This window comes from Echinops telfairi, unplaced genomic scaffold, assembly GCF_000313985.2.
Source record: "Echinops telfairi isolate 266 unplaced genomic scaffold, ASM31398v2 ScPeMD7_18;HRSCAF=68, whole genome shotgun sequence".
NCBI lineage: Eukaryota > Metazoa > Chordata > Mammalia > Afrosoricida > Tenrecidae > Echinops > Echinops telfairi.
The window spans coordinates 30,778,269-30,796,686 of record NW_022103915.1 but is presented as its reverse complement, the minus strand read 5'-3'; the positions used below and the strand labels follow the sequence as shown (position 1 = coordinate 30,796,686).

At 43.4% G+C, this 18,418-nt stretch overlaps 1 protein-coding gene across 1 annotated transcript in view; it reads right to left on the bottom strand.

Annotated features, from left to right (window-relative positions):
• AREL1 (apoptosis resistant E3 ubiquitin protein ligase 1) overlaps positions 1-18,418 on the bottom strand; it is a 53,136-nt gene that overhangs the window by 17,798 nt on the left and 16,920 nt on the right. The window contains exons 4-9 of the mRNA XM_004699034.3: positions 12,839-13,139; positions 7,043-7,104; positions 5,488-5,714; positions 4,357-4,594; positions 442-611; positions 6-179 (exon numbers count right to left, since the gene is read on the bottom strand). Coding sequence (XP_004699091.1) covers positions 6-179; positions 442-611; positions 4,357-4,594; positions 5,488-5,714; positions 7,043-7,058 — 825 coding nt within the window. The 5' untranslated portion in view covers positions 7,059-7,104; positions 12,839-13,139. The remainder of the gene's footprint in view (positions 1-5; positions 180-441; positions 612-4,356; positions 4,595-5,487; positions 5,715-7,042; positions 7,105-12,838; positions 13,140-18,418) is intronic.

The following is an 18,418-nucleotide window of genomic DNA, read 5'->3' as shown; positions in this document are numbered from 1 at the left end:
AGGACAATGATGTCAAATTCACCGTTATTGATTGGTTGATTCTGGTATGAGATGCAGGCATGGAAGCAGCCACGAGAATGCAGAGTGAGCCGTAAGAACACTTGACAGGTCTGCTTGTTGGATGACGTGGATTTCTCAAATGAGACCCCGCCCGTGCTTTCTTCTTCTTGAGGACCCAGCTAGGGAGGAAAAGCAAGCAGCACTTACCACACCTCGTTCTCCTGGTTGGCATGGCTGTTTCCTCCACTCAAAGAAGTGCCCTAACTATGATCTACCCTGTCTCACAACTACTGAGATAGGACTTGTCAGACGGTGGAACTGCAGCCAGGAGTCAGGCAGAGGAGACGAGAGAGGAGAAGAGGGAGTGAGTTAGAAAGGAGGAGAATGCAGGTGAGGGGGCCCCTACTCACAGCACAGCAAGAAGGAAAGGCCACTGCTTACCTCATGAATGGACACACTGTAATTGTGCTCATCCCTCAAGGACATGGAGTTGTTGGTGGGGTTGTCATACTCATCTCGGGGCACTATTTGAAGGGTATGTGGCTCCCCACAGGTCAACACAAGAGTAGAAAAATGGCACACAATTTTGGTCTTGGAAGGAACTACCATTCCTAGAAAAAAAGAGAAATCTAGTACTTAGACCCTGCAGACTGCAGCCCGATGTACAACCACTGTGCCGCCAAGGCTCCTGTGAGAAATCTGGTGCTGAGAGAGGTGCTAAGTCAGTGAGCCTGAGACAGTGGAAGCCACGCCCATTCCTAGGGATAAACAACACGACAAAAGGCAAATAAAAAGCAAAGGAAGAATGAAAGAGAGAAATTCAAATGAACCTTGGGGCTTAGTTTTACAAATTCCCAAGTATTGCAAGTGCTAAACAAAATGAGAAAAGGGCTTGAAGAGAAAAACAAAACAGAGAGGTGCAGCTATCATGCCCTAGATCCCCCTTGAAATGAAGTGTAAACACTAACTGGGGGTGTCAGTCTAACAAAACATGACAAGGCTTGTAAGTTGAAAACACCAAAAGACTGATGGAAGGAAATTGCTTTAAATGGAGAAGAACCAGGTATCTGGATTGGAAGCTAGAACATAATACAGACATCACTTCTCCCCAGACTGAGACAGAGGTTTAATATAATTTTTACCACAATTTCCAGAAAGAGATGTTTTTAGACAGAGAAGAGATTAATCCAAAGCGTGTAGGAAAAAAAGAAAGTGTCTAGGATAATGAAGACAATTTTGACAGAGAAGATGAAGTGAAAAAGAATTAAAAAAAAATCAGTTTACCCAGTATCAACAGCAATGGTAATCCAAACTGCAGTGTGGTACCAGCAGAGGGACAGGCATATGGATTGGTGAACAGAACACAGGACCGAGAACGAGCCAGGTGCCTTCAAGTCCATGCCACACCCACACCAATATGCCCAGATGAATGTGGTCTCATTGCAAACGCAATTCAAGGGAGGAAGGACTGCCTTTTCAACAAACAGTTGAAGCAATGCTGAAGCAACAAGATAGCCATCGAACTCCCCGCCATCGATCGATTCTGACTCACAGAGACCCTATAGGACCGAGTAGAACTGTCCTTCATGGGAGCTGACAGATTCATCTTTCTCCCCAGGAGTGGTAAGTGGGGGAGCCAGAGGCAAAAAAAAAAAAAAAAAAGCCTTGAACAAAATCTCCCATCTTACATACCAATTAATTCCGAATGAATCATAGCATTAAATGTAAAATAAGAAACCTTTGAGTGGGGCTGGGGGGCAGGGAAAATCTTAGGAACATAGATATAGTTTAAGAATTCTTATATTTGACACTAGCAGCATTATCCATGAAAGGATAAATTGGACTTCATCAAAATTAGTAGCTTGTGCTATGTTAAAGACCCTATTAAGAGGAAAGAAGATAAAGTATAGACTGGGAGAAAATATTTGCGAACCACACATTCAACAAAACACTAGTACCTAAAATAATAAAGCACTCTCAAAACCCAATGGTAAAAAACAATCAATTTAAAATGAGCAAAAGATACAGAGACGTTAGCAAAGAAGATACACAGATGGCAAATAGTCACGTGAGAAGATGTTTAGTATCATCAACGATTAGGGAAATGCAAAGTAAAACCACCACAGGCTATCACTGCACACTTACCAGAATGGCAAATATAAAAAATAGTTGAAAACACCAAAAGACTGATGGAAGGAATTACTCGTACCGGCTGATGGAAAAGAGCGTGACATTTTCTCATGATCCTTAGCACACAGCTACTACATGACGCAGCAACTGGACTCCTGGGCGGCTATCCCAGAGAAACGAAAGCTCGAGTCCACACAACAACCTGCACACAATGTTTCCCAGAGCTTTATTCATATTAGCCCAAAAAATCGAAACAACTCAGATGTCCTTTAATGGGTGAAGACTCAAACAAACTATGGCATATTCGAACCATAGAAGGTTACTGAGCAGTAAAAAGTAACGAATGGTACATCCAGGGACCTGGAGACTCTCCAGAGAAGCATGTAAAAAAAAGCTACATACTCTATCACTCAATTTATATCACATTCTTGAAATGACGAGATCATAGCAATGGAAACCATCTAGTGGATTGCCAGGGGTTACGGCAAGGGTAGTCTGGGGAGGAAAACTGGCTGTGGCTCTAGAAGGGCAACAGGAGGAGCCTTGTGGTGATGGAACTGCCTGCATGTTGACGGCGTGAACATCTGAAGTGGCTGTGATGCTGTTTTATAGCTTTATGCTACTACGGGGGTAACTCATAGTGACTCATAGTGACCTTATAGAACAGGGTAGACACTCCTGTGGGTTTCTAAAACTGTAACTCTTTATGGGAATAGAAAGCCTCATTGTTCTACCAAGCCGCTGGTAGTTTCACTTTGCTGACCTTGTGGGTGGCAGCCCAACACGCACCACTACACCACTATACCACCAGGCCTCCTGTCAGGGGCAGGCTCTCACCATGCTGTTTCTGATACTGCTTGTGATTCTCTAATTATGCCAAAATGAAAGGTGTAACTCTAAAACAAGATGCTGGTTCTAAGAATATGAATTGGTAGCAAGTGATGGGATGATGTTAATTCATGGGCAAAGGAGTGCTCAGGGAGACATTTAAGCACAAAGAAGAAGACATATGGAGGGAGAATTGGCTTGGAAGTCACTTTATCCAGAACCTTCTTCTATTATACAAAGAAAGAAAACCTCAACCAAGACCCGTTAGGCAAAGACCCGCAAATGTGCTTATGGCTCCTCTCCTTGTGGTTTGACCCCCAAAGGTACTGAAGGTCCTGTCATTTCTATAGGCATCAAACTGGCCCTCAGAGAGATCAAAGACACATAGGATCTCAGCACATGAGACCTGCACTTCAGCGCCAGGAATGATGACGTCACACTCTTTAGACTTCAACACATTTGTTATCCAGCATTGAGGACCTGAGAAAAATAAATAATAAGGTAGAGATAAAGGCCTCGAATGTTAAATCCAAAGCCTGGGGCAGGCATTCTTTAGAGAAGTACCACATATAGTGTATTATCAGCACAGAGTGGGAGTGGAGTCAAGAGGCTTTTACTTGAAAGGGTTCCAAAAATCAGAAGAATTTTCTCTTGTCTATTCTGGCACCCTTTGCACTTTAAGAATTTGAGAGGCTGAAGACCCAGAAAATTCTACTCTTAGAGAAAAGAAACGATGTGTGCACACAAAACTTATACTCCCATGTTCATAGCAGGATTCCTCATCTAGCCAGAAAGCTGCAACAACCCAATGTCCCTCCACTGACAGATACACGAAATGTGGTGCAGCCAAACCGACCCAAGGCTGTCAAGTTGATGCTGACTCATAGCGACCCCGCAGGGAGGGCAGAGCAGAACTGCTGCTTTGGGTTTCCGCGGCCCTAGAGCTTTAAGGGAGCAGATGGCCACATCGTTCCCCATGCATACCCACACAATGAAATGTTCTTCAGCAATAAAAGGACGCGAAGTACTCACTCATGCTACATGTTATGGCCCTTGAAAATAGCATGCTCAAAATAAGCAGATTCAAAAGGCCACATAGTTCATGATTCCATCATATGACATGTCCAGAAAAGACAAATCCATAGAGACACAAAAGCTCCTGGATTTGAAGGAAGGGGCTGGAGGAATGGGGAGTGACGGCTGACCGGTTGAGGGTTTCTTGCTGAGGGAATAAAAACGTTCCACAGCGGATTATGGTGATGATGGACAACTCTATGCGTATTAAAAAATCACCGAGTCACGTGCTCTAAATGAATGAATTCTGTGATACAGGAATTAAATCTCCATAAAGATGTTATTTTTGAAAGAAGAGTGAAAGGAAGAAAAAAACAAACGTACCAGGTTGAAAAATTTTGTAGTAGGGACTATAGGCAACATTTAGTCCACCAAGCTTCACCGTAATTTCATATCGCCCAGCCCTGCGCACAGTGAAGGCCACCTTTACTACATTAGTTGTGGGCTCCTGAAGGACTTCCTGCGTCACTGGGATTTCCACGGCCAGCTCAACATGAGAGATGTGAACTCTGAGTCCCACGGGCCGGTGTGCGGGGAAAGGCTGTCCATTCTTATAGAATAACTGCAGTGGGGAGAAGAGAGGCACCCATTAGTAGGCAGGAGAACTCATTTCCCCTGTGATGAGAGACAGGGTTAGGGAGGAAGGAGGTAGCTGGCAGAGGTCACCCTGGTAGATCCCAGTAGCTACTCCTCCCATCCTGCTCAACATCTCAAAGAAAACACTTGCGTCACAAGCACATGCTGAATCGGTTCAGATGGGAGTAGCACAATATACCACTGAATTAAGTAGAGAGTCTATTTAAACTTGAAGTTTCTTAACCATAAATGCTGACACCCTCTCCTCTGCTCCAACCTCCCACTGCCCATCTCAACAGCCCTTTCTGTTCTCTGATCAACGATGATACAAACTTAAGAGGTACATCAGCCAGCCCTATCAGTACTGAATGAACTACAGCAGCAGGCAGGGGAGCTGGGGGTTTGGCTCCCAAGCCCAGCAGACAGCTGCAGTGAGGAATCACTGGAGGGCTCGGCCAGCTTTTCCTGCCAAGTGCCAGGGGTAAATGGCTCCAGCATCGTGGGCAGGTGCAGCCACCCAGCTGCTATAACCATTCACGTGTGACAGCAGCCAGTCACTGTATCTTGAAAGGACTCCAATGGCTGGGCTCCAAGACAGCTTGACTTACACAAACAGGCCGCTCTTCAGGAACATTGTTCTTACACAGGAAAGGTAACATTAAGCTTTATGCTTCAAAGCTAAGCACCTATTGAACCGAAATGACAGAGAAGTCCCCGACTCTTCAGGTATTAACTAATTTCCAAGTTCTGGGAGGGGTCAAGAGCGCAGGGGGTGGGTGGGGAGTGTTGACATCTCTGACATTTACCAACCACCTGACCAGCCTCTGGGAAGCATGTGACTCAAGGGCAACGGGTATGGAGACAGAAACGGTCCCTTACATGCACTCGGAAGGCCATGCTGTGGCCCACCTCATAGGGGTCCTTCCAATCCCAGAAGATTTTGCAAGACCGGGGATCCAGGTAATTTCCCCGCACGTAGTCATAAATAGTCCGGTCCCCTCGGCGCTCACGGTCCTCATTCTGGAGGAAGCTGACTACACGTGCGGCAAGCTCAAAGAGGAACTTAATTGTGAAGAAGAATGCAACCACAGACACTGTGACTCCACCTGTGAGAGAGAGAACGTACAACACAACACCGTCTGCCTGTTACACTCCAGCTTCTCACCAGGGGATAGGCGAGCCTCCTGTCCAAGATTCATGCAGTTCGTGAGTCTGCAAGACGTCAGGGAAACACTGCTCCATGTCACTCACTGTGTCTGAGTAACTGAAAAGAGGTCCTTGCATACCGGGGCTCAGTAACTACTACCCTTGGGTCAATCCCACCCACTGCCGGCTCTATAGTTTTCCTGGAACATGACTACATCCATTCACTGAAATGGTCTATGGCTATTTCAAGGCGCCCTGGTGGCGTAGTAGCTACCCACTGGGCTTCGAGCCACAAGGCCAGCAGCCTCTCCCAGGGACTAAGAGAGGACTTTCTGCTCCTGTAAACAGTTAGTCTTGGCAACTCATTGGACCAGTTCTACCCTGTCCTACAGGGTCGCTAAGAGTCACTCCTGACTGGATGGCAATGAGTTTGGTTGTTTGTTTGGTTTGGTGATGTAGTGAGTTACGCGTTGGGCTGATAACTGCAGGACAGCAGTTAGAAACCCTAGAAATACTGCAAACTCTATGGGAGAAAGATGAGGTATTCTGCTCCCACAAAGATTGACAGCCTGGAAAGCCCACAGGGGCAGTTCTGCTCTATCCTACAGGGCTGTCCTCAGTAGGAATTGAGTTGATGTCAGGAGGTGTGGCTACTTTTGCTGGGAGAATTGAGTAGTTGTTAACAGAGACCATTAGGCCCTCAAAGACAAAAAATCTGGCCCCATATCAGAAGAGTCTGCCAGCTTTTGTTCTACACCATGGACCACACATACTGCTCCCCCATAAACTTTGTCACCTCTCCCTGCGCTAGACCTTCGCAGAAATAGCAAACAGAATGTGCATTCGGGTCCCACCATGTGGATGCCTCTCCCTCATTCACTTGGCAAACTCATCCTTCAAAGCTCACTTCAAGCACCACATCAATCATCAAGGCCTCTTTAGCCTTCCAGTCAGGAAGCTCACCAACTGGCCCCATAGGCTCCTGTTAAGTCACATACTACAACTTCCCTCTTTTGGTTTGACCATCTCCCTTCATTTTCTCAACTCACTGAAGGCTGATTTTGGCCTAAGACTCTACAGTAAACAGTGTCTGGCACTGACTACAGTTACTCAATAAATACTTCCCAAGTGAATGAATTCCACTGCCAACTCAGTAATGGTACATCCTGGCATGAATGGAATTATTTCTAAGTCAGTTTTCAAGGGGGAATGGGGTAGACAGAGAGGCAGAAAGGATGCCAGAAATCCTAACAACAAGATAATAAAGAAGGCTCTTTCCATAACTTACCAATAACGTAAAACATCAGGTCTCTCCAATGCCGACAAGACAGCCGAGGATCACAGCTGCAGCTGTAAAAGAGGGCTTGTTTAGTCTTTTCTCCAATTCTTCCCCACAGCCATCCCAGACTGAGACAGAGGAAAGTATGTGGCTTGAGCCAACCAACTCCCACTAGTCCTGTGGTTCTCAACCTTCCTCATGCCGCGACCCCTTCATAGAGTTCCTCATGTGGTGGCGACCCCCCCAACCATAAAATCATTTTCATTGCTACTTCATCACTGTCACTTTGCTACTGTTATGAATTGGGTGACCCCTGTGAAAGGGTCATTTGACCCCCAAAGGGGTCGCAACCCACAGGTTGAGAGCTATCCCTGTCCTCTTTCTCTTGGCTGGCAGGTGCCCTCAGCCATATTTCAGAGAAGCAAAGAGAGATGGCATCATTCGCCCTAAAGATTTCCAGTCTACTGCCACCCTGGGAATAATGCCAACAGTCACTGCTTTCCTGCTAATTAGAAAGTGCAGTGACAGGCTTTCCTCATCCTAGATCGGGGGCTCCCAATCTAGGGACCCTGCAGAGTGGTACTAATTAACACAAGCAGAGAGGCGAATGGAGTCACTTTCCACTTATACTTGCCTTCTGGATGTACTCCAGCTAAGCAGAAACAGCTACAAAAAATGTGGGTTTTAAAAGGTATTATTATCATGTTGGCCTGGAATCATTAAAACGAACTCTGGATTCTCCCAATAATAAGCAGTGGGTAAGAGAAGTTATTTTTGTTGTTACCAATCAGATAAACTAACAAGCCTTATGGAAGATGAGCTCAACAGAGAGGCCAAGGGGAGAAAGGCAAGGAAGAAACTACTGCTCATCCTGAGGGATGCTTAGGATGTAAAACAGTTGAAGCAAGAGCAATAGAATTTGGAGGGTGAGGGGCGTGGGGAAGGTGGAGGGTGACTTTCCCTGTTATTAAACCTGCTTCCAGAAGAAAAAAGCGCTAATATACCAATTCACTACCAAGATGATAGAGTAGAAACAACTGAAGACAGGCTCAGATTTGGGAGACTATGAGACAGATTTTCTGTTTTGTTTTATTTAAAGGATGCATTTTTACAGGTGAGGAGGCAGCCACTAGTTCCTCTGATAACAATATGCCCAAATGAATCCCCAGAGGTCAGATAGTTTAAGTTTCACAGAAATGGCTATTTTGACTGAATCTACTTGGAGTGGTGGCACTGTCTCTACGCATGTATTAAGGTACTCCCAGAAGAATCTATTATGACCAGATCCAAAAGTGAGCATCACAACTATTGAAGCTTCCTTCCCAAACAAGCACCCTGTCTCCTAAACAGCTGCTATCGTCTCTCACAAATTGTGATCTGCCTGTGGCTCACAGGCTGGACTAGAACAGGATGGGCTGGAACTGCCTTAGGTGCTCCCTGGGCTGAACGTCCATTCCAGCTGTCCCTGGGTGTGAAACCACTAGTCCTCAGGGAGCCACTGCACTCGGCAGAAAAGGAAGCGCCGTGCTCTTCAGAGGGATACGGGCAGTGCCAAATTCATGGCACACGTCACGAATAAAACAAACTCATGTAAAGTGGTACTGGTTGTTGAGTTGGCTCCAACTGATGGTTAAGGTTGTATGTCAACTTGCCTGAACTATAATTCTCAGAGGCTTATCAAATATGACGTAATCACCCCCATGATGAGATTTGATCAACTGTAAACACCTTTCTAATGAGTTCTGATTTGAGCAGCTGCAATGCAGATTATTGACATGGCTTTTCTAGCCATAGTCTTTTTAACTAGCAACACATAGTTGAGTAGGACTAAGCAAATATGAAGTCTTTGAGGCCCATCAACGGAATTAGATGGCTTGTCAATCGTGTAAACAGGGTACAAAGCACCCTGGTGGAATCGTTGTTATTGTCAGGCGCTATCAAGTTGGTTTGTATTCACAGTTACTCTACAAAAAAATAATGAAACACTAACCTGTCCTGCACCATCTTCACAATCGTTACATTTGAGTCCATGGTTTCAGCCACTAAGTCAACCCATTTCCTAACAGTTCCTCTTTTTCACTGATCTATTTTACCAAGCACAAGGGCCTTCTCCAGGGACTAAGCTCCTGATAAATGTCCAATGTGAGGCACACTCTCACCATCCTTGCTCCTAAGGAGTATTCTGGCTGCACTTCCTCTAAGACAGATTTGCTTGTTCTTTTGGGGGAGTCCATGGTACTTGCAAATTTTTTTGTTTTTTTCCAAAACCATAATTCAAATGCATCAATTCTTCTTAGTTCTTCCTTATTCAATGTCCAACTTTTGCATGCATATGAAGTGATTTTAAAATACCACTTTGGTCAAGCACACTTTAGTCTTTCTTTCTTTTTTTTTTTTAAACATTAGGGACTCATACAACTGTTATCGCAATCCATACACACATCAATTGTGTAAAGTGCATTTGTACACACACTTTAGTCTTTCAAAATGACATCTTTGCATTCCCAAAGTAATGACACATTATTTGATTTCTTAACTGGTGCTTCTATGAGCATTGACTGGATACAAGTTAAATAAAATCCTTGACAATTTCAATCTTTTCTTCATTTATTAGGCTATTGTCTACTGATCTAGTGTGAAGCTATTAGTTTTCTTTATACCAAACTGTAGGGTAGAACGATGGAATCCTAACATGTGTGGATTGGTCAGTTTTGCCATCGCATCAGGTTTAAAATGTGCCAGGTTAGCAGCAGAAAGGGGGCTCTCACTACCATCAAGAAAGAGGAGCTGAGAGTGAAGGGCGTCCTTTGCACTCTGAAATCCCTGTGCTACATTCCCTCAATCCAGAAGGTAGAGAACTATGACACCAGAGATGACAAGGGTAGCTGAAAAACCAAGAGCATGAGACACGCCTGGCCCACAGAATGAGAACACTAAGTGCCTTAGTGGAGACTACTGACAAGAGTGGGCTGCCTCCATATAATTTCAGAGTCAAGCTTACTTATGGAGTGGGCTCAGTTGACAAAATTATACTTGCCCAAGCTGGGCACAGGCCAAGAAGATATAGGGCTAAAAGACAGAGAACTTAAAATGTTTTGTAATATTTGCCTGAGCAGACCAGGACGTGGAGGACCTGGGTGTGCCTGCAAACTAAGAGTAGACTATCCAAAGAATTGTGTCCTAAGTATTCCTTATCCTGAATTGTACACTGATACTTCCCTAATACACTCCATAAATCATAGGTCGAAGCCCTGGGATGGGAGACTGGAAGAGGCATTGTGATCCCTTTCACAAGCCTGATGTATGACACTAGGTCACTGTCGAGGATGTGAAAGCCAACACACATTCAAAGCAGCAGTCTGTCAACTTTGTGCCAGGCAGCAAAAGATTCGGGTGTTTATGTTGTTTTCCAAGAGGGAAATTTAAGTTTCTAGCATGGTTTTAACCTGCAATTTACTTGTTCTGGTTAACATTCCAGTTTATCCACATTTTAGAAATTCAGATTTGTTCCAATGTTGCTTCATACAGCATGACTGAACCAGGCTGAACCAGTACGAAGCCCTGGTTTATAACCTCGTCAGACCAAAAGTTACCAATTTATTTCAGTTCAACAGTTACGTATCAAATACCCTCCTTTAGGGTGCTCGCTATGAATCCTTAAGTAGGGCGTAGGATCCAATTTTACAGTTCTTTCTTCTGTATTATCCTGGTTTGTTTTTTCCCCCTTCTCTCTCTCTTAACAGCTTCTATAGCACCTTCCACTTTCTGCTCTTCAGGTTTCTCCTTCATAAAATTATTTTGGGTAACTTATGACAAAACTATAATAATTTATGAATTATGAAGGGTTCATGAGGGAGGGGGGGTGGGGAGGGAGGGGGAAAATGAGCAACTGATATTAAGGGCTAAAGTAGAAGGCAAATGTTTTGAGAATGATGAGGGCAACAAATGTACATATGTGCTTGACACAATGGATGTACGTGTGGATTGTGATAAGAATTGTACAAGCCCCCAATAAAATAATTTTTTTTTAAATTGGGAACTCTCCCAGAATGTAATGCAAGCACAGAAGAGCAGTGGGTTATAACTCTAGCACACTACCTGATATAGTTGCATTCCATTGCTACTTAGTTTGCTTTCAAGTTTTTCTCCTAGTGTTCTTCCGCTTATAAATTCAACAATTCATAATATTCTAAGCTAGCAGAAAAACAGTAGTAATAATAAATGAATAATAATAGCGACTCCTACTCCCTTAACGCCTGGTCCTCTCCTTCCAAAAGAGCACGGCCATTGACAACCCAAAGCCAAACAACAGTGAAACAAGTAAAGAAGGCCTGCCTTGAGCATCATGCTCTCTAGATCCATCATCTACATGGGGTCAAATGGACAACTGTAACGCAAAAGACTAGAACCTTTAGGGCAGTGAGCGTGTGTCCAAGAAGAGAAGAAACCCAGGAATGGAGGACGAGAGTGCTGGACAACACAAAGCACACATCAGTGTCACGGAGCCCTGGACAGATTCAGTGTGTGTTCTGCAGGTATATTTCCAACAACTACAATAGTAAGACTAATTTAAATGTAATGAAGAGGAAACCTATGGAGTGCAATCATACATCTGACACAGTCATCTTGAATGGGAATAGGCACTATGGGAAAAGAATTTGATATCTTTTTTAACTGAGCCATTTACCATAAACCAACTACTACACGAAGGACCATCTATGTTAAGCCTAATTAATTGTCACAACTTAGTGAGAAAGACATTGTTATTTTTATTTTATAGATTACTAGGGGGTAAAAAAACCTATGCTTACAAAAGTTAACCTGCTGAACACGGCACAGCTGGTTGAGTGACACTGCTGGGCTTCTGAAGCCCAGTGCTCTTAACCCCATATAAGCCTGAATCGTGGAAAGAATGGAGTCAGAAGGAGAGCAGAGCATTCCCAAGATATCACTTAGTAAAGCAGGTAAATCAAAGTATGAAAGACATTAGTCACTCTGACTGGAATCTTACATGAAGCTAAAATTAGAAAGACAGACTCTTACAGCTCTTTTGACCTTTTGGGGAAAAAGTAAGCATGACAAAGGAAAATGGAATGCTGTACATATGAACACAGAAGTATCACTTTCTTACTAAAGAACTTGGGGTAAATTGCTTAATGCTACAGCACTTTGGCTCACGTTACCTACTACATGGGCAGAAAGGATGGAAATATGTGAAAATACCTATCTCAAAAGAATGTTAGAAAGCTGACTGCATACATTTCTAAAACTCATTGGACTTTCGGAGTTTTGGGTTGGTTGGTTGCTTGGTGGGTGGGTGGATTTTGCCTGGTTTTGTTTTGTAGCATAAAGATTCCTAATAATGGTGACAAATAAGGTTTAACCCAGATAGCGATGATGAGTCATGGAGAATAGAGCACTGGCTTCTTCATGAGAGACCTGGAGGTGCAATGGGTTAAGAGTTGGGCTGCTAACCACAAGGCCAGAATCCAAACCCATCAGCCACTTCCTGGGAGAAAGGTGAGGCAGTCTTCTCCCATAAAGATTTACAGCCCTTGGCAGTGCTACTCGGTGCTCCAGGGCTGCTGTGAGTCAAACTGACTCTACAGCAGTGGGGTTGGTTGTTTTTTGGGGGAGGGGGCTGGCTTCTTCAGAGTTGCCCTGCTTGAGGCAAAGTCAATCCTCTCGGCAACTGTAACCTTCAATATCTACCATTCCTTGTTGAAAGGCTTAAAGAAACTGGCCATCAGATCCATGTTCTGCATCACAGTGACAGCTGAGCCTTAACTTATTCTATGACCTTACCTTTAAACGAGGGCCCATGTTCTGAGAACTGCACGGAGGGCTCCTATTCACCAAAGCAGAGCGCTGCTTGCTCCTTTTACCTTGTCTTCCAACATGTGCCACAAGGTCAACAGAAAGGGTCTGTCCATCAGACCTTCACTGGCATATGGCACCACAAGCAGAGGGTCAATGTTTCTTGAATGAACTGAGTGAATTCCAAAGTAGAGAAATATGGCCCAAGAATACCAACCCTGGACTTCTCTCTAGTGCGGGCCACAACCAACCTCAAGATTCAGCTATTATGCTGCTCCAAGATCCCACCCTAAAAAAAGACAAAAAGAACAAAAGGTCAGCGGAACAGGCTTTTATTTTGGAAAACGAATCCCTAGAAAACAATAAAGAGAAGGTAAAACAAGCAAGGAAAGTCCTGGGACACCAAGAATACGAGTCATCAAGGGTGGGTAAACTCAAACTCCCACCACACTTTCCCAATTAAACTGCCACATAGTCTCCCAGAGGCCATTCATTCTTCAACCTCACAAGCAACTTCAGCGCTTTTAACTGTGCCACTCCCCAGAAGGAAGCTCAAGCATATCAGCTGATCCCAGACCTCCAGTGGGAAGAAACGAGAGCACAAGCTTAACGAGTGAGCTCGTCCACAACCTTACGCCCCTGTTTTGGTATAATGGAGATAAGTCTGGAAACAACTGTGAAGAAAAAGGAGACAACAGACTAGGTAGTTGGAGCCAGATTGTGGCTGTTGCTATTGGGTACCATCGAGTCGGTTCTTGCCCATAAGACCTGATGCACAACAGAATGAAGCATTGCCCGGACCTCCACCATTCTCACAATTGTTCCTATGTCTGAGCCTCTTGTGGCAGCCACTGTGTCAAGCCATCTTGCTGAGAGCCTTCCTCTTTTTCGTTGCCCCTCTACTTTACCAGGCATGATGTCCTTCTCTAGGGAACCAGATTAGGAAAGGCTTTAAAAATTATGCTAGGGAATCAAGATAATACCGTATATACTTGTGTATAAGCCAAGTTTTTCATCATCTTCCAATTCCATTTTCCCATGAATGTGTAAGACAAGGTTAAACACAACTGCTTTTATCTTTAAGTCAAGCTGCTACTCAAGATAAGTCACCAAGTAAAATTCAGTAGTCAGGTGGTAATTTCCAAACATATTCATGTCCTAAATGTAGTAGAAAAGAGGGTGGCTTGTGGCAATACAAAGACAAAACAAAGGAGGAAAACTTAATCAGTAATAATGAAAAGAGCCTGTCTCTGAGCACAAGGCAGGAACTATTCCCAGTGCTTTGTCTATATTAATTCACAACTCCAAGACATGGATGCCATTTTCCCTATTTTACAGGTGAGTTGAAACTGTGGCATAGAAAAGTTAAAGTGCTTTCTCAAGATTACACCCAATAAATAGCAGAGCTGAGTCAAGCCCAGGCAATCTGGACTCCGAATCCATTCTCTTAACAATTACTTTACCTACTGCCTCTCTGCCATGGGAAACCCAGGATTGAAAAACAAAAGACAATAATGAGAGCAGAAGGCAGAATGAACAAAGGCCAGCAGAACAAATAGGGTAGCAAATTTCTTAAAGTAAAAATGTGATTGTTGGTAGGTGCCGTCAAGTTGGTTCTGCCTCATAGAGGGCCTATGTACAACAGAACATACCACTGCCCGGTCCTGCACCCTCTGCACAAGTGTTCTTGTGTTTGCGCCCCTGGTTGTAGCCACTGTGTCCATCTATCTTGTTCTCTGCCCCTCTACCTTACTAAGCATGATGTCCTTCTCTAAGGACTGGTCTCTCCTGACAACATGCCCAAAGTACTTAGGCAAAGTCTCGCCATCTTTGACTAAGGAGCATTCTGGTTGTACGTCTTTCACGAGAGATCTGTTTGTTCTTTTGGCAGTCCATGGTACTTTCAATATTCTTGGCCAGCACCGTAATTCAAATGTATCAGTTCTTCTTTGGTCTTCCATATTCAATGTCCAACTTTCACAAGCATGGGCCCATTGAAAATACCATGGCTTGGCTCAGGGGCATCTTAATCCTCAAAGTAACATTGTTCCTTTTCAACACTTTAAAGTCTTATGGAGCATTTGTATTGTTTGATCTCTTGACTACTGCTTCCATGAGCATTGATTATAGACTCAAGGAGGACGAAATCCTTGACAACTTTCTCCGTTTTTCATGATGTTGCCTATTGGTCCAGTTGTGAGAATTTCGGTTTTCTCCACATTGAGTTGTAATCCATACTGAAGGCTACACTCCTTGACCTAAGTCAGCAAGTGCTTCAAATCTTCCTTACTTTCAGCAAGCAAAGTTGTATTATCTGCATGTCACAGCTTGATAATAAGCCTTCCTCCAATCCTGATATCAAACTCCTCTAAATGAGCACAATGAAGTACTGTACTCTGGAATTTCCATTCTTCTCAAAGTTATTGAGTTTGCTATGGTCTTCACAGTTGAATGCCTTAGCATAGTCAATAAAAAACAACATCTTTCCAGTATTTTCTGCTTTGAGCCAAGATTCACCTAACATCAGGAATATCCCTTGTTCCACATCCTCTTCTGAATCCGGCCTGAACTTCTGGCAGTTCCTTGTTAATGTACTGCTGGCACCCGCTGTTGATGATTTTCAGCAAAATTTTACTTGCATTTGATATTAATGATATTGTTCTATAATTTGAGTAATCTGTTGGATCAGCTTTCTTTGGAATGGATATAAATATAAATCTCTTCCAGTCAATTGGGAAAGTAGCTGTCTTCCAAATTTCCTGGTAAAAACAAGTAAGTGCTTCCAGTGCTTCATCAGCTGGTTGAAACATTTCAATTGGTATTCCATCAATTCCTGGAGCCTTGCCTTTTAGTTAATGCTTTCAGGACACCTTTAATTTCTTCCTTTAGTATAATGAAAAATAAGTAATATATGCATTTATTTTAAAATATGGCAATACACTTAACAAGGACATGAGCCAAATCTGGATTAGCTAGTAACTGGAACCAGCTTAAATGATCTACAAACAAAATAATAGCTACATAAACTGCATGAGCTCCATGGAAGTAAACTTTCCATAAGAAAATATTATATGAGCATTAAAAATAGCATTTTTACAATGGGACTGATGGTTCAGGGGGGCGGGTAACATGGGTGAGGGTGGGGGGAGAATGGGGAGCCAACAAACTCAGGGACAAGGGAACAACAAGGATCTAAAATCAACGGCAAGGAGGGCATAGAACGCTTGGTGGGGTTTGATCAACTGCAATGTAGCCGAGAGGAATTACTGAGAGCCGAATGAAGGTTGAACATGATAGTGGGGCAGGAGGAAAGTAAAAGGAAATAGATGAAAGAAGTAGGAGGCAAAAGACATTTATAGAGGTATAAATATAGACATGTATATATGCAAATATATAATATTAGGGATATAGGTCTATGTACATCTATTTATATGTCAAGTATTAAGGTAGTAGACAGACATTGGGCCTCCACTCAAGTCCTTCTCTGACACAAGAACCCTTTGTTCTAAGAACCCGGCATTCTGTGATGCTAACCTTCCTGACACAATCACTGCAGACAAAAAGGGTGCATAAACTAATGTGGTGAAGAAAGCTGATGGTGCTTGGCTATTAAAAGATACAGTGTTGGCAATATATGTACAAATATGCTTGATATAATTGATGTATTAATTGTTATAAAGCCCCCAATGTAATGACCTTGAAAAAAAAAAGATATAGCATCTGGGGTCTTAAAGGTTTTGAAATTAAACAAGTGGTCATCTAGCAGGGAAGCAACAAGGCCCACATGGAAGAAGCACACCAATCTGTGTGATCACGAGGTATCGATAGGAGCAGATATCAGGCACCAGAAGATCCAAAACTAACAATTATATCGATGCAAACAAGGGGGGTCAGTCAGAGTGGAGGCCCAAAGCCCATCCATAGACAATTGGACATCCCCTTCACAGAAGGGTCACAAGGAAGGGACAAGTCAGCCAGGGTGCAGTATAGCACCGATGAAACACAACATTTCTCTAATTCTTCAATGTTTCCTCCCCTGACTATCATGACACCAGTTCTACCTTACAAATTCAACTAGACTGGAGTATGTACATTGGTACAGATAAGAGCTCTTGACACACAGAATCCAGGACAGATAAACCCCTCAGGAACAGTAATGGGAGAAGCGATACCACGAGGGTAGGGAAAGGTGGGGGGAAAAGAGGGAGATAGGGGGAACCAATCACAATGATCGGTGTATAACCCTTACAGAGGGGGATAAATAATAGACACGGGGGTGAAGGGAGATAGCAGACAGTGTAAGATATAAATAAATACACACACACACACACACACATATATATATATATAATTTATCAAGGGTTCCCAAGGGTGTGAGGGTGGGGAAGGGAGGGGAAAAAAGAGAAGCCAATACCAAGGGCCCAAGTAGAAAATGTCTTGAAAATGATGATGGCAACCTATGTACAAGTGTGCTTGATACAAATGATCTATGGATTGTTTTAAGACCTGTAAGAGGCCCCCAGTAAAATGATTTATACATTTTTAATGGCACCTTTAAGGAATAACAACACAGGGAAACACTTGTAAATAAAATGAAAAATAGGGGGGAAATTGTTTACATAGTATGAACCCGATTTTAGAAATAAATTACATAAAGACCAGAAAGAAAGCATAAAAATGTTGAAAGTTACAGCTTAAATGTATAGCATTTTAAAAAAATTTTTCTATGTATAGCATTTTAAGTCACTTTTATTTTTCTACTAGTAGCTTTTCGTGTCTTCAAATGTCCTGAACAATAGAAGCTCATTCTCCGAATAGGTGGGGAGAACGACAAGTTATCATTATTCTCAATATGGAAACAATATCAAGAAGTTAAAATAGAATGTTCCCAACTTGTATTACTATTATATTCTTAGTCTGTCTCCAGGCCTGTGACCTGCTATCGGATTATTAAATCAAACATCTCCCAGCTCTATCTTCACTGCCCTGCTCTATGAACCACCACGCCTATTCCGACGCCTCCCAGTCTCCAGAGGGCTTCAGGGCCCAGTTCAAGCACCATCACCCCTTCTGGCTTCTTTGGATGGACTTTCTACTAGGCCAAACGAACCACTTCCTCTGTGATAAAAAATCTTCCAGCATTTGCTAAACCCACTGCCACCGAGTCAATTCTGACTTGCAGTGATGGCATACAGGATCTCCAAGACTCCAAATCTTTACAGGAGCAGACAGCCTCATCCTTCTCCTGCAAAGCAGCTGATAGGTGTCAACCACCGACTTTGTGGTTAACTGACCAATGACTAACACACAGCACCACCATGGCTCCAAATGACTTGATGGCATCTAAGAACAGAATGGTAGAGTCTGCATTTGCGCAGAAGCCCTGGTGAGCCTCAGGCACAGGGAAGTTGAAGCTTGGACCTAGCCCTAGAGCAGCGGTTCTCAACCTGTGGGTCGCGACCCCTTTGTGTGTCAAATGACCCTTTCGCAGGGGTTGCGTAAGACCATCGATGTGTTAGTCTGGGTACTTTAGAGAAACAAATCCACAAAAACTAAAGTATAAGAGAG